At 43.2% G+C, this 18,558-nt stretch overlaps 1 protein-coding gene across 1 annotated transcript in view; it reads left to right on the top strand.

The window, feature by feature from the left end:
- Nucleotides 1–18,558, top strand: part of HGD (homogentisate 1,2-dioxygenase) — a 68,125-nt gene that overhangs the window by 25,178 nt on the left and 24,389 nt on the right. Inside the window, exons 4-5 of the mRNA XM_004709794.2 lie at nt 2,504–2,609; nt 18,245–18,304. Of these exons, the coding sequence (XP_004709851.1) occupies nt 2,504–2,609; nt 18,245–18,304 (166 nt within the window). The remainder of the gene's footprint in view (nt 1–2,503; nt 2,610–18,244; nt 18,305–18,558) is intronic.

Raw genomic sequence — 18,558 nt, 5'->3', positions numbered from 1 at the left:
TCCTTACTGGGTAGACATGCCTACATTGGTGTTCAGTACACTCTGCTAGAGAGTCCCGGTCAAGAGGAGGTGGGATATATCTGGCTCTAAGATATTTCTCATTTCTGTTGATGAATAGGAATGGGTGGGGATGGTAACTTGCTCTTGGGTAAAACTCTTGACATTGCTTTTATGGGCCCCCTCAGGGGAGAATTCACCCTGTAGTACATGGCTATTCATGTCATTTGAACTGACTTTCTTCTCAGGCATTCATGACCCAGGCCTCATACTATAGGCTAGATTTTGTCTTTTCATGATGTATAGCATATTACATAGGCAATATCAGAAAACCAATGATGTGAACCAGACTTGACCTCAAACACAGCGGTGGTAGATCAAAGGCACTGATAGGGACTTAAAACTGTAATGCCCTAGTAAGAGAAATGGAAGACTGCTACCCCAAGATCATGGATTTGGAAGTCACTGGACTTCAGTTCATAGCTCTTGCTTTGAGGTTGCCCAATAATAGGCAACTTAAGACTACCATATGTTTGCCACTTTCATATTTTCTTAGGTTTTAAAGACAGGCCTTAGTTCTGCAGACACTGTTCTGCCAAAGTGAATGAGTGTCCCTTATTTCTAACCCTTATTGTTTTCTTAAACAGGATTCAGTCACCTAAGCTTTGTACTATATATAAGTGAACATCCCGTGTGTTTTAGTCTAAAAAAGCTTTCCCGTATATGAAAATGCCCTCTCATTTCACTTGCACTTTAAATCCTAACCATTGGCTAGTGTAATGATACTATTTACCAGAAGCCTTCTGGAGGTTCCTTGTATTATTCCTCATAAAGCTGATGATGCTGCCACTAACGAAGGGCAGGGCAATATTTATAGATCTTAGATATATGAATGGATTTGGAGCTCACACTTCATCGTAAGCCCTCACCAAAGAACAATTAGTTCTTATGCTATAGCTCTGCTCAATATTTACCCTAACTAAGGAATCACTGAAGTTATGGGTGCTTTATGTCGTGAAGAAAGCAGATGGTGTCTTGTGAGCCGAAAGAATAGCATCTGGTACTTTTAAGACTTGTCTTAAAACAAGTAGTCATCTAAGTGAGGTGTCAGCTAAGCCCATATGGAAGAAGCAGTTCAGCCCATAGGACCTAATAAAATCCAAGATCAGAGGAGGAAATTGTATCAGAGCTTACATTCCGAGTTCCCAGTGTGCAGTCAGGTCTGGAGAACCGTAAAAACCCCAAATCCATTTGCAGAGTCCCCATGGGGATTAAACCTCTATTGAATTCCCTCAAACCCTTGACCAGGAATCTGCCTTGCCCTAAGACAGAGTGCTTCAGGAGGTGAATTAATGGAGATACAGTTAGGTTAAATTTTAATATCTTCTCATTTATTTTGCCTTGTGACCTGTTTTTAATTTGTTCCAGTTTTTTAATGTGTTTTACTTTGTTCTAGTTTTTCTGTGGTTTTTTTTTTCATGTCATTGTGTGGTTTTTTTATGTTATTTTTTTGGTCTGACTTTCTTCTTATGAAATTGGGATAAGTAGATCTATAGAGACAGTAATTTAATTAAAAGTTTCTATTATGACGGGATATGTTGGGTGTTAAATGAGGAGCTGATAGAAATTAATATTAAAAAATGAAGAAAATGTTCTAAAATTGATTGTGGTGCTGATCACACAGCTCTTTTTAATATATCCAAACCACTGAGTTGTATGATATATGTCATATATGTTATATATCAATAAAACTGTTTTTTTAAGAGATAAAAAAGCAAAACCTATGAGTTACAGTTCTATTCGGACACATGTGAGATCGTCATATGATGAAGTAAACCTATGGCAACTGGTGGTGCTAGCTATTTATAACAGTGTGGGTGACAGGTGCTTATACTCAGAGCATAAGGTGTTACAGTGATGTGGCAATTCACAAACAAACTCTTAAGCTCTGATGCCTCTGAGGAAATTAGAGGAAAGGAGATGTTTATCTTCAGGACACTAAAAAATCATGTGCATTCTTTTTCTCGTTGGCATGTTTAATTTTATATTTTAAGTAAGGAAAATTAATTTACATTTCAAAATGGATAAAAGAATAATCCCAACAACAAATAAGTCAAATCCAGAATTCTTTTAATCTCCATGGAATTCATTGTCCTCTGATCTCTAAGGTCATAGGTTTCTGTGATTTTTCTGGTATATATAGTTCCCAAAGTACTTCCCCTTCCTTTATAGTTGCTGGAAAAGGCAACTATCCACAACCCTCGCCTTGGTCAGCAGGTAAATATCCAAGAGTCGAGGTCTGAGTTTGAAGGGTGATGGGTAGAGTGGAAAGGTGGAAAGAGGCCAGGCCCATGAGCAGCAACGGTCAATAGAGGTGATGTTGGTGTCCTCTCTTCTAACTCAGAAAGCCTCGGGAGCTTCTGATTAGAGTGTCTTCCTTAGGCCCCCGGAGCCAGTCTATGTATCAATCTCACTCGAAAGCCTGTGTGCCCTTGTTTCCCCACAGCTGGCTGTATAGGATCCTGCCTTCCGTTTCTCACAAGCCTTTTGAATCCATCGACCAAGGGCATGTCTCACACAACTGGGACGAGATGGAACCTGATCCCAACCAGGTAACCTGGGTTCTGTGAATTAGAGCACATCACGTGAACACCATTATTAAAGACAGGCCTTGGGTCTTAGAAAACTTAGACATGTTTTAAAATCAATGCTAGAATGTGTATTTGTTTGTTTGTTTATCCCAAACTTGGGAATTTTGGAATTGATGGTGCTGTGTGCTCAGCTCGTGCCAAGTTTGTGTCATTCTGGCATCACGGTACCTAGAAAGGTACAAAAGTGATTTAAGGCTTGTGAGGTTGGTGAAAATAGTTACAAGGCTATGGGGTTTTGTTTTTATAAGTCTATAGAATTAAAATCAAGAAACACATTTAAGGGGGTGATTGGCTGCTTCCTCTGAATAGCTCCTTCCCAGCCACTGGCAGCCAGAAACTCACCGAAGTGGACGATGAACGCCAAATCCGCACCTTGATGACAAGCGACTGGCCGCAGAAGGGGCCCTGCCGGCTGGGTGATGAGTGGAAGGGTTGGTTATGGGGTCTGCATCAGCGGTGGGAAGGAACCACAAGGTGTCTGGCCCACGTCCGTCTGCTGTGTAGTAAAGGACCCAGGAGACCTGGGGAGAGGAAGCACAAATCCGTTCGGGGCTGCACTGTGGGTGCCAAGCTGAGCGCTCTCGACTTGGTGATCGTAAAATATGGGAAGAAAGCTATCCCAGGACTGACGGATACAACTGTGCCTCCTCGCCTGAGAATCCGCAGACTCGTCAATCGTTTGAAAGAAGATGACGTCCGCCAGGGTGTTGTGAGAAGTAACAAAACGGCAAGAAACCCAGGACCCAAATGCCCAAGATTCTGGTGACTCCTCGTGTGCGCCCCCAAGCGCGGCGCACTGCCCTTTAGAAACAGCGCACCAGGAAAAACCAGGAGGAGGCTGTGACAGAGGCAAGCAAGCTTTTGGCCAAGAGAACGGAGGAAGCCAAAGAAGCACGTCAGGAACAGCTTGCCCTGAGCCGGGGTCCGTCCTCTCTGAGAGCTTCTACCCCTAAGTCTGAGTCCAGTCAAAATAAACAGATTTCTATGAGCCTCGAATAAATAGGCTCATCTATTAAACACACGTGCGCGCGCGCGCGCGCACACACACACACACACACATATCCCTTTAACTCTGACACATCAAGAAAGAAGCCTCTGGTCCAGTGACAGGCTGCGTGTTGTCAGAGCTGGATTTTGTAAAGTCTGATTGTGGTGTCATTGTTGTCGCAGTCCCTTCAGCCCCAAGAACTCCACTCTTTGTGGAGGTCTTGTGATGAGCGGGTATCACCATGATCGGTGTTATTATCAGTGCTATCTGCTCTTCGTGTTGGCTTGCAGCAATGAGCTAGACCAAAGGCTGTGCACGTTTCCTGGAAACTAACTGGGAACTGTATGGCAATCCAAATATCCCATCTATTTCCCAACCCTCGTATGTACCAAATGCCTAATTGGCCTTCAGCCTGACCAGGAGTCCTTTAAAGAGCACAGGTATCTAGTCTTTATATTTTCTATTGGAAGAAGAAATCCTGTTATTAAACATTCCAATATCTTCATTCAGCAAAAACAAATGTGTGTGAACAGAACTTTAAGAGAGAGAAAGTAGAAATGCAATTCCTTGAGGAATCAACCAGATGCTCAGAAATGAGCAGAGACTTGAGCTGAAATGATCTATGGCCCTTCATGAGAGTAAGCAAAGGGTTAAGCATAGATGGTCACCTCCATGCTGACTGGCCAGTAACACTTCTGTCCCCTCGGGTCGGATCCCAGAGTAAGGGAGAGGGAGTGGCAAAATGGGATGAGTTGAGAGCCCAGATGAGACTCCAGGGTGGAGTGAAGACAGGGTCACCAGGTTGGCTGTGCAAATTGCATCCACCATAAAAGTCCCTGCCCAGTGGCAGGGAAAGCGGAAAAAGAAGAGGAAGGGAGTGAAATCCAGCTCTGATACCCTACCCTTTTTATTCCTACATAACTTATTTTATTATTTCTTAATTTTTTTCTTTAAATCATTTTATTGGGGGCTTATACAACTCTTATCACAATCCATATATCCATCCATTGTGTTGAGCACACTTGTACATTTGTTGCCATCATCATTCTCACAACGTTTTATTTCTACTTGAGCCTGTGGTCTGAGCTCCTCCTTTCTCCTCTCCCTCCGTGCTTCCCCTCCCTCATGAACCCTTAATAATTTATAAATTATTATTATTTTGTCATGTCTTACACTGTCCAATATCTCCCTTCACCCACTTTTCTGTTGCCTGTCCCCCAAGGAGGGGGTTATATGTAGATCCTTGTGATGGGTTCCCCTTTTCTCCCCCACCCTCCCTTCACTCTCCTGGGACCACCACTCTCACTTCCATCAAAACCACTGCCTTGAACGTTCCTGCTTGCTTGCTCTTCTTTGTTCCCTCCACCCCGCCCTCTGATTACCATTCTGACTGCGCTTCGCATTTCTTCTGGAACACTTCACGATTCTGAAATCTTTGGACACTTTCTATGTGATGGCCACCAAATGGATTTCTTCTCGAGTTTGTCCCCTGCTCATTCATTAATGACCTTGTGCTCCAGTGCCTGGGGCAGAGGTGCCTCCCTCAGTGAGGGTGAGTGCCAGCTGCGGGGCAGGGGCAGCTTCATCCTCTTCCTGCTTCGTGACCTGTCGCCTGGCTTCCTCGTCCTGACACCCGCCCCCAGTCTCTTCTTATGAAACCTAGCCTTTTCATTAACACCTTCTTGACAGGGTAATATTTCTTTCCAGTTTTATGCTTCATTAATTAGCCACAATGTGTTAGTCCGGGTTGACTACAGAAACAAATCCAGAAACACTCATACATGTGTAAGAGAGAACTTTATATGAAGAAGTAATTATGCATCTATAAAACATCCCAGCACAGACCAGATCAAGTCCATACATTCAATAATAGTCCATAGGTCCTGTATTACCCCATGAATTCCTCTTCAGACTCACACAGCACATGCAATGATGCTGAATGCAGGAATCACAGGCTGGTGGGTGGAAAGTCCTGTGGATCCAATGGCAATGGATGTATCTCCAGGGCTCTGGCTGCCATCAGTGTGAGTCCATGTGGCTTGTCAACAGGAAGGTGTAGCAGAGAGAGTGTCTGTCCTGCCCCTGGGGAAGAGAGGTTGTGACAAGATTGACATGGTAGACTCTACCCCTTCTTTCTATTCATCAAGTTGACATGCAATTATGTAACTACCACACACAGTAATCCGTATTCACCACTATTCCCTGTTCATAAGCTCTTCCAATATATATACTTCAGAATCTTATCAAGAAAGTCTGAAAAAATTATATTCAGGTACCTATCTGACACAGGAGCTCTGGTGGCATAGTGATTATGTGCTAGACTGCTAACCACAAGGTTGGCAGTTTGAAACCACCAGCCACTCTGCAGGAAAAAGATGGAATATCTACTCTGGTAAAGAGTTACAGCCTCTGAACCCCACAGGGGCAGTTCTTTCTAGTTCTATATGGTTGCTAAGAGGCAGAATCAAGTCAATGACAGCGAGTTTACTATCGGAAAGTCCTTCCCAGTTGAAGCCTGAAAGAGGTTTGTCTTCACCTGTCACAGAACCGCCCAATAATCCATCCGTTTTCTCAATTATCGCATCACTTGTCTTTGAGAATTTGAAGATCTGAAAATTGTATATGATTTCTTCTAATTCAGGTTCCAAGAAGGCATCGTGAAATATGCTATCATCTCCATCATTCTTGTGTGTACATGGATGTGTATGTACTCATGTAAATATACAGTGAACCCTCGTTTATCACGGTTAATCGGTTCTAGACCCTACCGTGATAAATGAAATTCCGCGAAGTAGGATTCCTTATTTGTAAATCAAATATTTTCGTAGTTAGAGCATCAGAGGACATGAAAAAACACCCTTTAGTCACCATTACACTCGTATTACCCAATTTATTAAACAAAAAAGGGAAAATACAGTAAAACATTTTGGACATTACAATTATCATTTATTATTTATTATATTATTTATGGCATCTAGTTTACAGTATTACATATTTCACATACAGTATTATACATAGTTCTTACAAATACTGTAATCAATAGCCTATGAAATGACTTAAGGGATGTACTCTACAGGTGGGTCGCCGTCTTTTTCCTCTGAAGGAGCGGGTGTAGGCAGTGGGTGCTGTTACGCAAAAACCGCGATAGAGTGAAGCCATGGAAGTCGAAGCGCGAAGTGGCGAGGGTTCACTGTACACATATAAAAAACTCACGGCCACCAAGTCAATAATGACTCACGGCAACCCTGTAGGACAGGGTAGAACTGCCCCCATGAGTTTCCGAGACTGTAACTCCTTACGAGATAAGAAAGCCCCATCTTTTTCATGCTGAGTGGCTGGCCAGGGTAGAACTGCCAACCTTGCAGATTGAAGCCCAGTGTGTAACGACTATGCTACCAGGGCTCCATAGACACACAGGGACACATATAAATATAAATATATAAATATACATGCACAGAGAGATAGAAAGCTTATTTTAAGGAACGGCTCATGGAGTGCTAGAGGCCGACCAGTTTGGAATCTGGTGGTGTTGCTGCTAGGTGCTGGCAAGTCGGTTCCAGTTCCTAGTGACCCGTTTTGTGTACCAGAACAGAACGCCTTTGCCATCCTCACAATTGTTCTTACCTTTGAGCCCATTGTTGTATCCACTGTGTCACTTCATCGTGTCCACAGCCTACCATTGAGGCGGTTCCGACCCGGAGTGCTTCTGTAGAACAAAGTGGAACTGCCCTTTTGGGTTTCTGAGTCTTTTCAGGAGCAGACAACCTCATCTTTCCCACTCAGACTGGACTGGTGAGTTGAACTGCCGACCTTGCTGTTAGCAGTCCAGCATGTAATCTATTACATGGCCAGGGCTCCTATAGGGCTGACCAGGAGGTTGGAAGCTCAAGCAAGAAGTGGTCGTTGGAGCCTTCGGTTAAACACATGCAGGGCAGACTCATTCACTGCCACTGGGTCCATTCCGATTCAGAGGAGATTTCTGCTAGTCTTTTGACAAAATTCTTTTCTCTTCAGGTTAACCTCAGTTTTTGCTCCTAAGGCCTTCAACAGATTGGAGGATCTCTACACACATGATCAAGAATGATCTCTTTTATTTAAAGTCAACTGATTGTAAATGTTAATCACATCTAAAAAGTGCCTTCATAGCAATATCTAGACCAGTGTTTACCCAACTGGGCATCATAGCCTAGCCAAGTTGACACATAAATTAACCATTATAGGAATTACCTCTACTACCAATCTTCATTTTCTTTTGGGTATATTTTAATCAATCAATCAAGCATTAATTCAAATTCTTTTAAGTGTATTTAAATCCAGTCCATGCCTATAACAAGTTCTAGCTTTCAATATCTCACATAAGAAGTATGTTGAATTTTGTTCATCTTCCTCTAACTTCTGGAATTCAGAATTTAATGAACCAATCCAAATCCAATTTTAACTGTGATTTTTGTGAGCATTCCTGAACCAGCCTTCCTCTTTAGAGATCAGAGCCCTTTCTAATTTATTTCTCCTATTACCACATCCCTAACCTCTTGATGGCAGATTCATTCTTGACCCAGTTAGACTTAGCTGAAAAAAATTACCTCTTACTTCTGAACCAACATAATTTGGATCAAGTGAGAAACATTTCAAGGCTAATTAAAGATTATATCTTAATATTCCTTCTGCCTCCAGGACATGAAAATTCCCAGATTTTTTCAAAACATTACACACTCCCAGGGACTTTGCTGCCTACTTTGTAAGCTGTTCAGGTATTGCTATCTTATTTCTCATTTTTCTTACCTCTTTCATTTTCTGCCCAAGTTTCTCCTGGTCACAGCCAAACTGCTTGATAATGTAATCTGAAGCCACCGTGTCATCCCCACTGAAATCCTTTTCAATTCTGCTTGATCAAATCACTCTATTGGGAATATTTACACTCTACTACAAAACAACAATAATGTACCACCCCAGAAATTCATAAATGTTTTTCTTTAAAACTTACATTGATAAAGAGTCTCAATGTCCAATAATTTTGCCAATGCAGGGTTAATACATTATTTTCCATCTTTGTATATATGCATAGATAGTTATACAGACTAAAAAGCCCTGAGGCCCTATGTAGCCAGCAGTAAAAAGTAACTAAAAATTGTCCCAATCTTTATTTCTCCTAAAAACATTAGTGTCCAATATATGAATATAGCAGCTTTCTCTTGAAATCAACTCCTCCCTGGCTCCAACCCTGTCCACCTCAGCAGTCTCTCACTGTTCTTCCACCCCCCAGAAAGCTCCCTGGGCCTTATTATCGCTGGTTCATGGCTTCTTCTCCACCTCCTGACCTCTGTAGCTAGGAAATGCCACTTGCTGGGTAGGTCCAATTTTACCCACCTCCCTTCACCCCCAACTTTGACAATCCCTGAGAGACCACATTATAGGAAGGCAGTTCCACTGCCAGGGGGTTTGAAAGCCACTGGGGGGCTGCCTTCATTGTCACAAAGTCACGCCATCATTCGTTTCATGTCTCTTTTACCATCTTTGTCATCGACCACTCATTCCCATGACCTTGACTATCCCTCCTCTGCAATCTGATTTATCAATCTTCCTCAAAGAAAGACTCCACAGTGGCCATTACCATGTGTCCCTTCTGGAGCCATCCGAATCCCATTCAAACTATCTTCTCCTCCTGGCTTGTTGCACTCTTGTTCTTGGCACACGATTCTTTCACACACTCAGGTTTACATTCTCAGAGTGATCTCTGAGATCTTCCTACCCTTTTCCAAAGCAGTGAGGATCATAGCAGGTGCCAAGTTCGTAGAGCAGCTACTCCCACATTGTCATGTGCATCTGGATTACGGTGGAGGTGGTCCGGAGGATGGAGGGGAGCTTTTTAAAATGTAGATTTTTCAGTCTCACCTCCAGAGACTCTAATTCACTAGGTCTGAAGTAATACCCAGGAGAATTTCTCCAAATGATTCCTGCAGATTAGCACTGAATCGAAGTTTAAGAAATACTGCAGTGGGGTTTTCTTCCAAGATGTTTCTGGTACCTATTCTTTCCTTCCTTCTCACACTTATATTTGACACTCCCAAACTCAAAATCACTGCCCTCGTGTCGAAGGGGACGCATAGTGACCCTATAGGACAGGGCAGTCCTGCCCAGTGAGTTTCCAAGACTGTAAGTGTTGATGGGATTAGAAATCCCAGTCTTTTTTTTTTTTTAATCATTTTATTAGGGGCTCATACAACTCTTAACACAATCCATACATACATCAATTGTGTAAAGCGCATTTGTACATTCATTGCCCTCATCATTCTCAAAACATTTCCTCTCCACTTAAGCCCCCGGCATTAGGTCCTCATTTTTTCCCTCCCTCTCTGCTCCCCTCTCCCTCATGAGCCCTTGATGATTTATAAATTGTTATTTTGTCATATCTTGCCCTGTCCGACATCTCCCTTCACCCACTTTTCTGTTGTCCGTCCCCCAGGGAGGAGGTCACATATAGTTCCTTGTAATCAGTTCCCTCTTTCCTACCCACTCTCCCTCTACCCTCCCAGTATCGCCACTCACACCACTGATCCTATAGGGATCATCCACCCTGGATTCCCTGTATTTTCAGTTCCTATCTGTACCAATGTACATCCTCTGGTCTAGCCAGACTTGCAAGGTAGAATTTGTGTCATGATAGTGGGAGCGGGGAGGAAACATTTAGGAACTAGAGGAAAGTTGTATTTTTCATCATTGCTACATCGCACCCTGACTGGCTCGTCTCCTCCCCGAGACAGAAATCCCAGTCTTGCTCCTGAGGATCAACTGCTGGTTTCCAACTGCTGACTCTACATTCAGCAGCCCAGCCCAGCCGCAGAGCCACGGCACAGGCCTCGTCTACACTTCAGTGGACTTTTATAGCCACCTCCTGCTGGAGCCAGTCCATTTCACACTCTGCAGCTTGCCAAGTCATTATATCAAGAAAACTCTTTCAATCAGCCTCCCTTGCCCAGCCCATTAAGACAGGAGATCAAAAGCCCCATGAGTTGCCTTTCAAATCCTGCCCTCTTTTCCAGGCCCCCCACTCATAGGTCAAAGTAGAAGCTTGCCCATTCCTATGTGTTTCTTCCTTGATGCTTGATGCTCTATCATCTACCGGAAATTGTTTCTTCTGTTCTCACAAATATCCATCCATCCAAACTCTACCCCTAACTTAAGTTTCATTATAAACACCACCTTCGTCATTAACCCTTTCACTATTTCGCGGAGAAGATCTATATTTCCATTGTTTTCATGTGGCCTGCAGAGCCGAGCCCCAGGCCTTCTTCTGAATTGTAGAATCCGAAGTAGCTGGTGAATTGCCTCTCTGATATATTGAATCTCATCATCCTATAAATAGACAAGATTGCTTTCCCTGAATGCCAGCATTGCAGGCACCCGGACTGCCTTGTTCAACCCTGTGGGACAGTTGGCTGGCTTTCCCTGCAGACATCTCCATCCACTTACAGCGCACTCCTTGGAAAGATGCTGGTGCATCTGCAAGCCTAATGTGTGTGTGTGTGTGTGTGTGTGTGTGTGTGTGTGTGTGTGTGTGTGTAAAATATTAAAAGGACACTGTGTCAGGGCTTATACATGGGAGTATACCCTTTCCAAAGTAATTTCTATATATGCCTTCCCTTGATTTTATATCATATATTGACCATACTTCTAGGATCTTCTTTAAACGATGTCATTTTTACTTCTAGCACCTAGCAGAATGCACTGATTTAAAGAGATTGGCCAAGGGTGCTAACTCTAAAAGAACCTTAGCAGAGTTTGGGTCCCAGGATTTCAGATTGTGCCAGAGGGGCAGTAAATTAGGGTCCGATTGTGTGTGGGGTGAGAGTGGGGGGAATGCAAAGTATTTAAAGGAGACAAAGCTTGGATTCAGCATCCAATGAGATCAGGGCTAGGCTGGAATCAGATAAAAACACAATGAGGTCAAATAGCATGAAAGTAAGTTTTTAAGTAGGATCTGAGAAAATGTTGATTTCAGTTTTCAGTAGAAATTTAACTTTTCTAATCCGTCCATTTTCTTACTTTTAAAATGGAGATGATACTAAACATAGGAGCCTCTGGGAGCTGTGAGAATTGATTGTCATTTAACAAATATTTATCAAGTAATTATGTATACCAGGTCCTGCATTAAGTGCTCAGCAATAAACACAAAGCCGTTAGCAAATCACAAGGCACCCAGCAAGTGTTCAGTCAATGTAAGCCAGCTGAGGTCAAGGTAAGGTCAAATAGGAAGAGGAATCAAATAGGAATCCAGATTTCCATCCATGGTAACATGTCACCTGAGTCCCATGGCTGTCACTTTGCAACCTCATGAAAGATTTTCCCGAGTCTTAAATGACAATGGCTTGGATTCTCCTTACCTATAACCTTGCCTTTTACTTCAAAGAACTCCAGTTGGTCACTCAAGCTTGATTCTTCTGCACATAAATCATGTGGCCTTTTTCTGAAAATTGTTAGATTTGCTGATGAATTCAGTGAGTCTCTGTTTTAGTTTATCTACCCCTACTTTGGCCTGTTTACTTGTGTCTTATTGACTATGTAAAGGCATTCGACTGTGTGGATCATAATAAACGATGGATAGTCTCGAGAAGGATGGGCATCCCAGAACATCTCATTGTGCTCCTGCAGAACTTGTACATGGATCAAGAGGCAGTTGTGTAAACAGAACAAGGGAGTACTGTGTGGTTTATAATCAGGAAAGGTGTGCATCAGGGTTGTATCCTCTCACCATACTTATTCAATCTGCACGATGAGCACATTATCAGAAAAACTGGATCATATGAAAATGAACGTAGCATCGGGATTGGAGGAAGGTTTATTAACAACTGTGACGTGCAGATGACAACCTTGTTTGCTGACAGTAAGGAGGACTTGAAACGCTTGCTGATGAAGATCAAGGTCTGTAACCTTTTGTATGGGCTGCAACTCAATGTGAAGACAACAAAACTCCTTACAACTGAACCAACAAATGGAGAAAAAGTTTGACGTTGTAAAGGATTTCATCTTGCTTGGATGCATAATCAATGCTCACAGAAGCGGCAGATCAAACAGCTCATTGCATTAGGTAAATCTTCTGCACAAGACCTCTTTACAGTCTTGAAAAGCAGGATGCTACTTTGAGGAGCAAAGTGTGACTGACCCGAGGCAAGGTACTTTCAATGGCCTCGTATGCATGTGAAAGTTGGACATTGAATAAGGAAGACCAAAGAAGAAGCCATGCATTTGAACTATGGTATTGGTGAAGAATACTGAAAGTAACGTTGACTGCCCCCCAAACAAACAGATCTGTCTTGGAAGAAGTACAGCCAGAATGGTCCTCAAAGGCAAGGATGATGAAACTTCTCACCTACTTTGGACATATTATCAAGGAGAGACCAGTCCCTGGAGAAGGACATCGTGCATGGTAAAGTAGAGGGGCAGTGAGAAAGGAAGGCCCCCGATGACATGGACTGGTGCAGTAGCTGCAACAAGGGACTCAAACATGGGGACACTTGTGAGGCTGGCAGGGCCAGGAGACAGTGTTTCATTCTGCTGTCTAGAGGGTGGCTATGAGACAGAACGGGCTCAACGGCATCTCACCGCAACAACCCTTTGTCCTGGTGTTGTAGTGGATTACACAACCACAAGGGCAGCTGTTGGCAACCACCAGTCACGCCATGAGTCTGCCTACTCCCACAAAGCTTCGTGGTCTTAGAAAACCCCCAGGGCAGTTGTACCCTATGCTATGGAGTTTCAATGAGTCAACATGGACTTGATGGCAGTGAGCTTTTCACTTTCCTAGTCTGGATTGAAAGTCACCGTTCCAGATTCTGCTGGGCTTCCCTGAGCCCCCAAGGCTCTTAAGCATGGCTCATATGTCATGATGCTGTTTCACCTTCAAATTACTCCCACCGGCACCTCACAAGCCCATTTCAGCTATATAAGAATTTTGAAGTAATGTGTACCTGAAATAGTGATCACCGTGTTGTTAAGTCTATCCAATCCATTTGATTTAAGTTGAGTCCAGAGCAATTTTGTTGGGAACCTCAGTAAATAATATATCTATTTTAAAACTCAGTTTAGAAAAGGATCTTTGGACTATCCAGTTTATCTCACTATCTTCTGACTTTGGAAATACCAAAGTCGATTCTCTGATGTTTCCTTTCATCTCTCAGCACTCCGTTTTCATCCTGATAACTCAATTGCATCACCGATTATTGGGCAGCCTCCTTTGGCAATTTAAAAGAATTTTTCATTCTAATGTTGCACTCCTTTGAAGATGCTTTTCAGGTTACTTTTGATCACCCCATATCTAGTAAGTAAATCAGGGTCCTCAAACTACGGCACGCAGGCCACATGCAGCCCGCCGAGGATGTTTATCTGGCCCGCTGGGTGTTTTTGCCACCCCCCCCTTTTTTACTTCAAAATAAGATATGTGCAGTGTGCATAGGAATTTGTTCATAGTTTTTTTTTTTTTTAACTATAGTCCGGCCCTCCAACGAGTCTGAGGGACAGTGAACTGGTTCCCTGTTTTAAAAGTTTGAGGACCCCTAAAGTAAATGCTTATTTTCCAGTTAGCTTTCAGAAGACAGAATGAAAACACTGTGAAGCAAAAATTGATACACTGAAAGGAGAAATAAAATCTATAATTATAGCTGGAGACTTCAAGACTCCTCTTTCGACAATTGCTAGAACACTAGACAAAAAATCAGCAACAACCTAGAAGAATGGAGGATTTTTTCACATGCAGAACTGACTTACAAGCTTAGAAATAATCTCTGGACTTTAGAAATGCCTACCAACTTAATAGTTACTGTCTATCCAACCGAAAAGTGGGTGAAGGGAGATGTCAGACAGGGCAAGATATGACAAAATACCAATTTATAAACTATCAAGGGCTCATAGGGAGAGGGGAGCGGGGAAGGAGGGGAAAAATGAGGACCTAATGTCGGGGGTTTAAGTGGAGAGAAAATGTTTTGAGAATGATGTACAAATGCACTTTACACAATTGATGTGTGTATGGATTGCGATAACAGTTGTATGAGCCCCTGATAAAATGTTTAAAAAAAAGTAGTTACTGTCTATCATTTTGACTTCCCAAGGTATCACTAATTTCCTTTTATTTTATTCTTTGAATTTTCACAATATTCTTAGTGCCTTATATTCATTCAATAATTCCACAAATATTTGTTACCACTTGCTAAAGGCAACACATAGAGAGGCCTGGTAACAGTGCTGGTTAGGCATTGGGCTATTAAGCACAAGGTCATTAGTTCAACTCCCCAGACACTCCACAGGAAACCGACGAGGCTGTCTATTCCCACAAAGATACGTAGTCTCCTCAGCCCTGTATCGGGTCATTATGAGTTGGCATCAACTTGATGACAGTGTGTTTTTGTTTTGTTTTTTATAATCAAAACATTGTATTGGAACTATAATTGATTTCGTTCTTTTTGCACTATTTGATCATTCCATTTTAGGTGGGGGGGCTACTTAGCAATAATATGTAGTGTGAATTTAAAAACTGGAAAAAATCTAGAACTAAGTGAGCTAACAAGCACCCTTTACTACTCTTGGAAACTCTTCTCTGAAGAAAAATACGGAATGAAAATTTTCCCCAGTTATATTTGAGGGAAGATAATTGTCACCAAGACAAATCATGCTAGAGCTCCTATGAAAATCTCTTGCTTGAAGATTATAAACTAACTTCCTTTTGTTGAGTCTTTAATTATTACAGCTCCCTTGAATCTTGAGCATCTTCCATGATAAACCTATAAAATCCGCGGCCATCGGCCTCAATAAAGAACTTACTCCTCTCCCTATACCATCTCTGTCATTAGATGGAGGGATGCCTATATATGTATAGGGTTAGAGGAAGTCCTTCAAAGCCACTGCCTCTGTAGAAGGTCTGTGAATGCCCTTCCATTCACTGTCCCAGGCTCTGTCCTTAGGCCTCATAGTCCACAGACCCATTAAACTTGAAGTTTCATAGTCCAAAGACCTTGACATTTTCTTGAAAAAAACACCAACTGAGTCTGGCTAACTGTTTAGACTCTCTGGTTCAGTGGACTTGTTCCCTGGGGTCAAGACTTTTTTTTCTATCCACAAGTATCCAGAAAGGCCTCCTGAGGCATTAGCCTCAGTGCAATAAGCCGTACTGTCCCGGCTACTGAGGTATAGATCTCTCGCTTTCTTTTTCTCTTTCTTCTCCTTGTCCTTATGTTTGTAAATCCTTAGATTTGTATTATTTAGATGCCTTTACTATTAGATGTGACATTGCCATTCTCACATCTGGCCCAAACTGCCATGACTTAGGTGAGTGATTGGTTGGTTGGTTGCTGGATTGACTTTTCTGATCATGATTCTAGGTTCAAGGGGATCCAAAAAGTTCATGGAAAGACATCAATTGTCTTTTAATCCTATTGTTCCCTGAACTTTTTGAAGCCCCCTCATACAAGAATCACAGACTCTCTCTCCTGGATTTATGGATTCTCAAACACTAATTGTACACTGGAATCACTTGGAGATATTTTATAACACAATGATGCCTGACCTCCACCTTCACTGATTCTGACTTAATTTGGTCTTGGGTCTCCAAGACTTGCCAGAATTTCTATAGAGAGCTAAAACATAGCTCAATCACAGATCGGAGATGTAAATCCTTTCCCTGCCATTGAGAAATCTAGAATGATGCCTCTTCTTGGAATTACAAACCTGGGTAATAGCATCTTTCAGATAATGTTCTTGTAGTATGCATGTGCTGCACTGCTATTATAGAGGGAAGTAGCAGGTCATGGTTAGTAATAGACTCAAACCCCCCTCCCCCCAAAATGTACATTGTGCTCACCTGTGAACCTTCCTCATGTCAGGGAAATGAAAGTATGCTTCTGGGTCATTGGCCCTCAACCAGGGCAATTTGCTTCCCAAGTGACATTTGACAATGTCTGGAGACACTCTTGGTTATAGTTTGAGGGGTGTTACTTGCATCTAAGGAACCCTGGTGGTGCTGAGAGTTGGGCGTTGGGCTGCTAACCACAAGGTAGGCCGTTAAGTTCACCAGCCTCTCCATGGAAGAAAGATGAGGCTGTCTACTCCAGTAATGATTTATACACCGGTAAACCCTTTAAAGAAACCCAGAACCAACTCGATGCTTAGGAGCTTGACTAGCATCTAGTGGGTTGAGTTTAAAGGTGGCTCTAAATACCCTACAGTGTACAGGACAACCCCTACAGCAAAGCTTTATCTGGGTCAAAATAGCTACAGTGTTGAAGAAAAGAAACCACTTCCCAAATCTTTGCTCAAAGTCCCCGAGTGGTGCCAATGTTTAAGCTCTCAACTACTAGCCTCAAGTTTGGCAGTTCAAACCCCCCTAAAGGTACCTCAGAAGGCGGGCCTAATGATCAGCTTCTGTAAGGACACAGCACTGAACACGTGACGGATGGAGCAGTCCAACTCTGCCCACACAGGGTCTCTATGAGCTGAAATCAATGGCGAGTAACAAAACAACAACAGTGAGGTTCTGTTTCTCAGTTCCTCCTACCTCCTGCGGGAAACGTCACCCTTAATGGAATCCTTCGTTTTCCTTTCCTTCCATAGCATTTTTCAAGTCCATGTCTTACATCCTTTCCAAGTAGTCCCTGAACGTGAATCCTGCTTTGCTGTTAAGCAATGAAGGCTGCCGCCTGTCAGTGTGCATCAGAGAGACAGAGTAACTCCAGAGCCGCCTGTCCCCCCTGCTGCTTCCTGTCCCTGCTGGCTTCCTCTCTGAAAAACAGCACGAGCTGAACCCTGTTGCCTCCTGGAGGCCTGGCCAGCCGGCTTTGACCAGGTGCCACCAGCTTGGGGTACAGGCTACCCTGGGAGCTGTATCTGGAAGCTGCTAGGCTTATCAGCTGCCAACCACCTGGGTCAGGTTGATTAATAAGTGCTGGCCTGACCCTTCTCGTAGGGCCTGAACCTGCTGGTTTCCCTGCCCACTTCCTTAGATCATTTCATTATTAAATTAAAGATTGTCATGATTCAAACTGAACCATCAGGCAGCCTGGGGACAAACTGGGTTTGGTGAAGCAACTGAGCCCGAGACTGCATTTACCAAATCCAGTCTCTGCCGGGGGCTTTTTCTTTCTTTTAAGGAAATAATTCAAAGCTCCCAGGGCTGGAAGTAGGAGTGGAACTTTCCCTCCAGCGTCAGGAGCCCACACAGGGAGGCTGGCATGGCAGGAAAGGGAGCTGATTAGGAATAGCAGGAAAGGCAGCATCCGTCGGAGCTCACTGATCTGCTGAGCAAAATGTTGAAAGAAACAAACAGCTTCTGGCAGAGGAAGCAGTGAATAGAAGGATGGTTCTTTTAAAAAAAAAAGGTTTAAAGTCCTCAGGAAGAAAGATGGCTTGTATGCATATAGGTGACAAGACATATACATGAGCCTCCTTCTCCTACCCCCACCACCCAGCCCAACAAAGCCCTTTTATAAGGAAATGATGGATAATTACGACTTTCAAAACCAGGAAATCAAAAGTAGTCAGAGCGTGTGTGATTGATGACATTTGTTTAGGGGCTCTGGTTTCCCTCCTGAAGTCATCTCTCTGTATGCTTTGTACCCCTCTCCAGCTCAGGTGGAAGCCCTTTGAGATTCCAAAAGCCTCTCAGAAGAAAGTGGACTTTGTGGGCGTAAGTAGACCCTGCTCACCCCTCCCCACCACCCTGCGCTCTCTTGTGGGGAGGGGTCAGGCACTTGCAGTTGAGTGCCCAGCAGAAGGGGACTCAGAGGGAAGCACAGAGACAAAAACCCACTTCCTTTGGTGCTCTGGTGGCCAGCTGAGCCATGTCGTACTCACAGACCCCTGCGGTCCCTAACACTGAGATGCACTCGGCAGCTATTTGCAACATCTCCGCAAAGCCAATGGAAATGGAATGTTTACCCA

This window comes from Echinops telfairi, unplaced genomic scaffold (assembly GCF_000313985.2).
Source record: "Echinops telfairi isolate 266 unplaced genomic scaffold, ASM31398v2 ScPeMD7_3509;HRSCAF=4178, whole genome shotgun sequence".
NCBI classification, from domain to species: Eukaryota; Metazoa; Chordata; class Mammalia; order Afrosoricida; family Tenrecidae; genus Echinops; species Echinops telfairi.
Note: the sequence above shows the minus strand (reverse complement) of the source record. Positions and strands in the feature narration are given on the sequence as shown.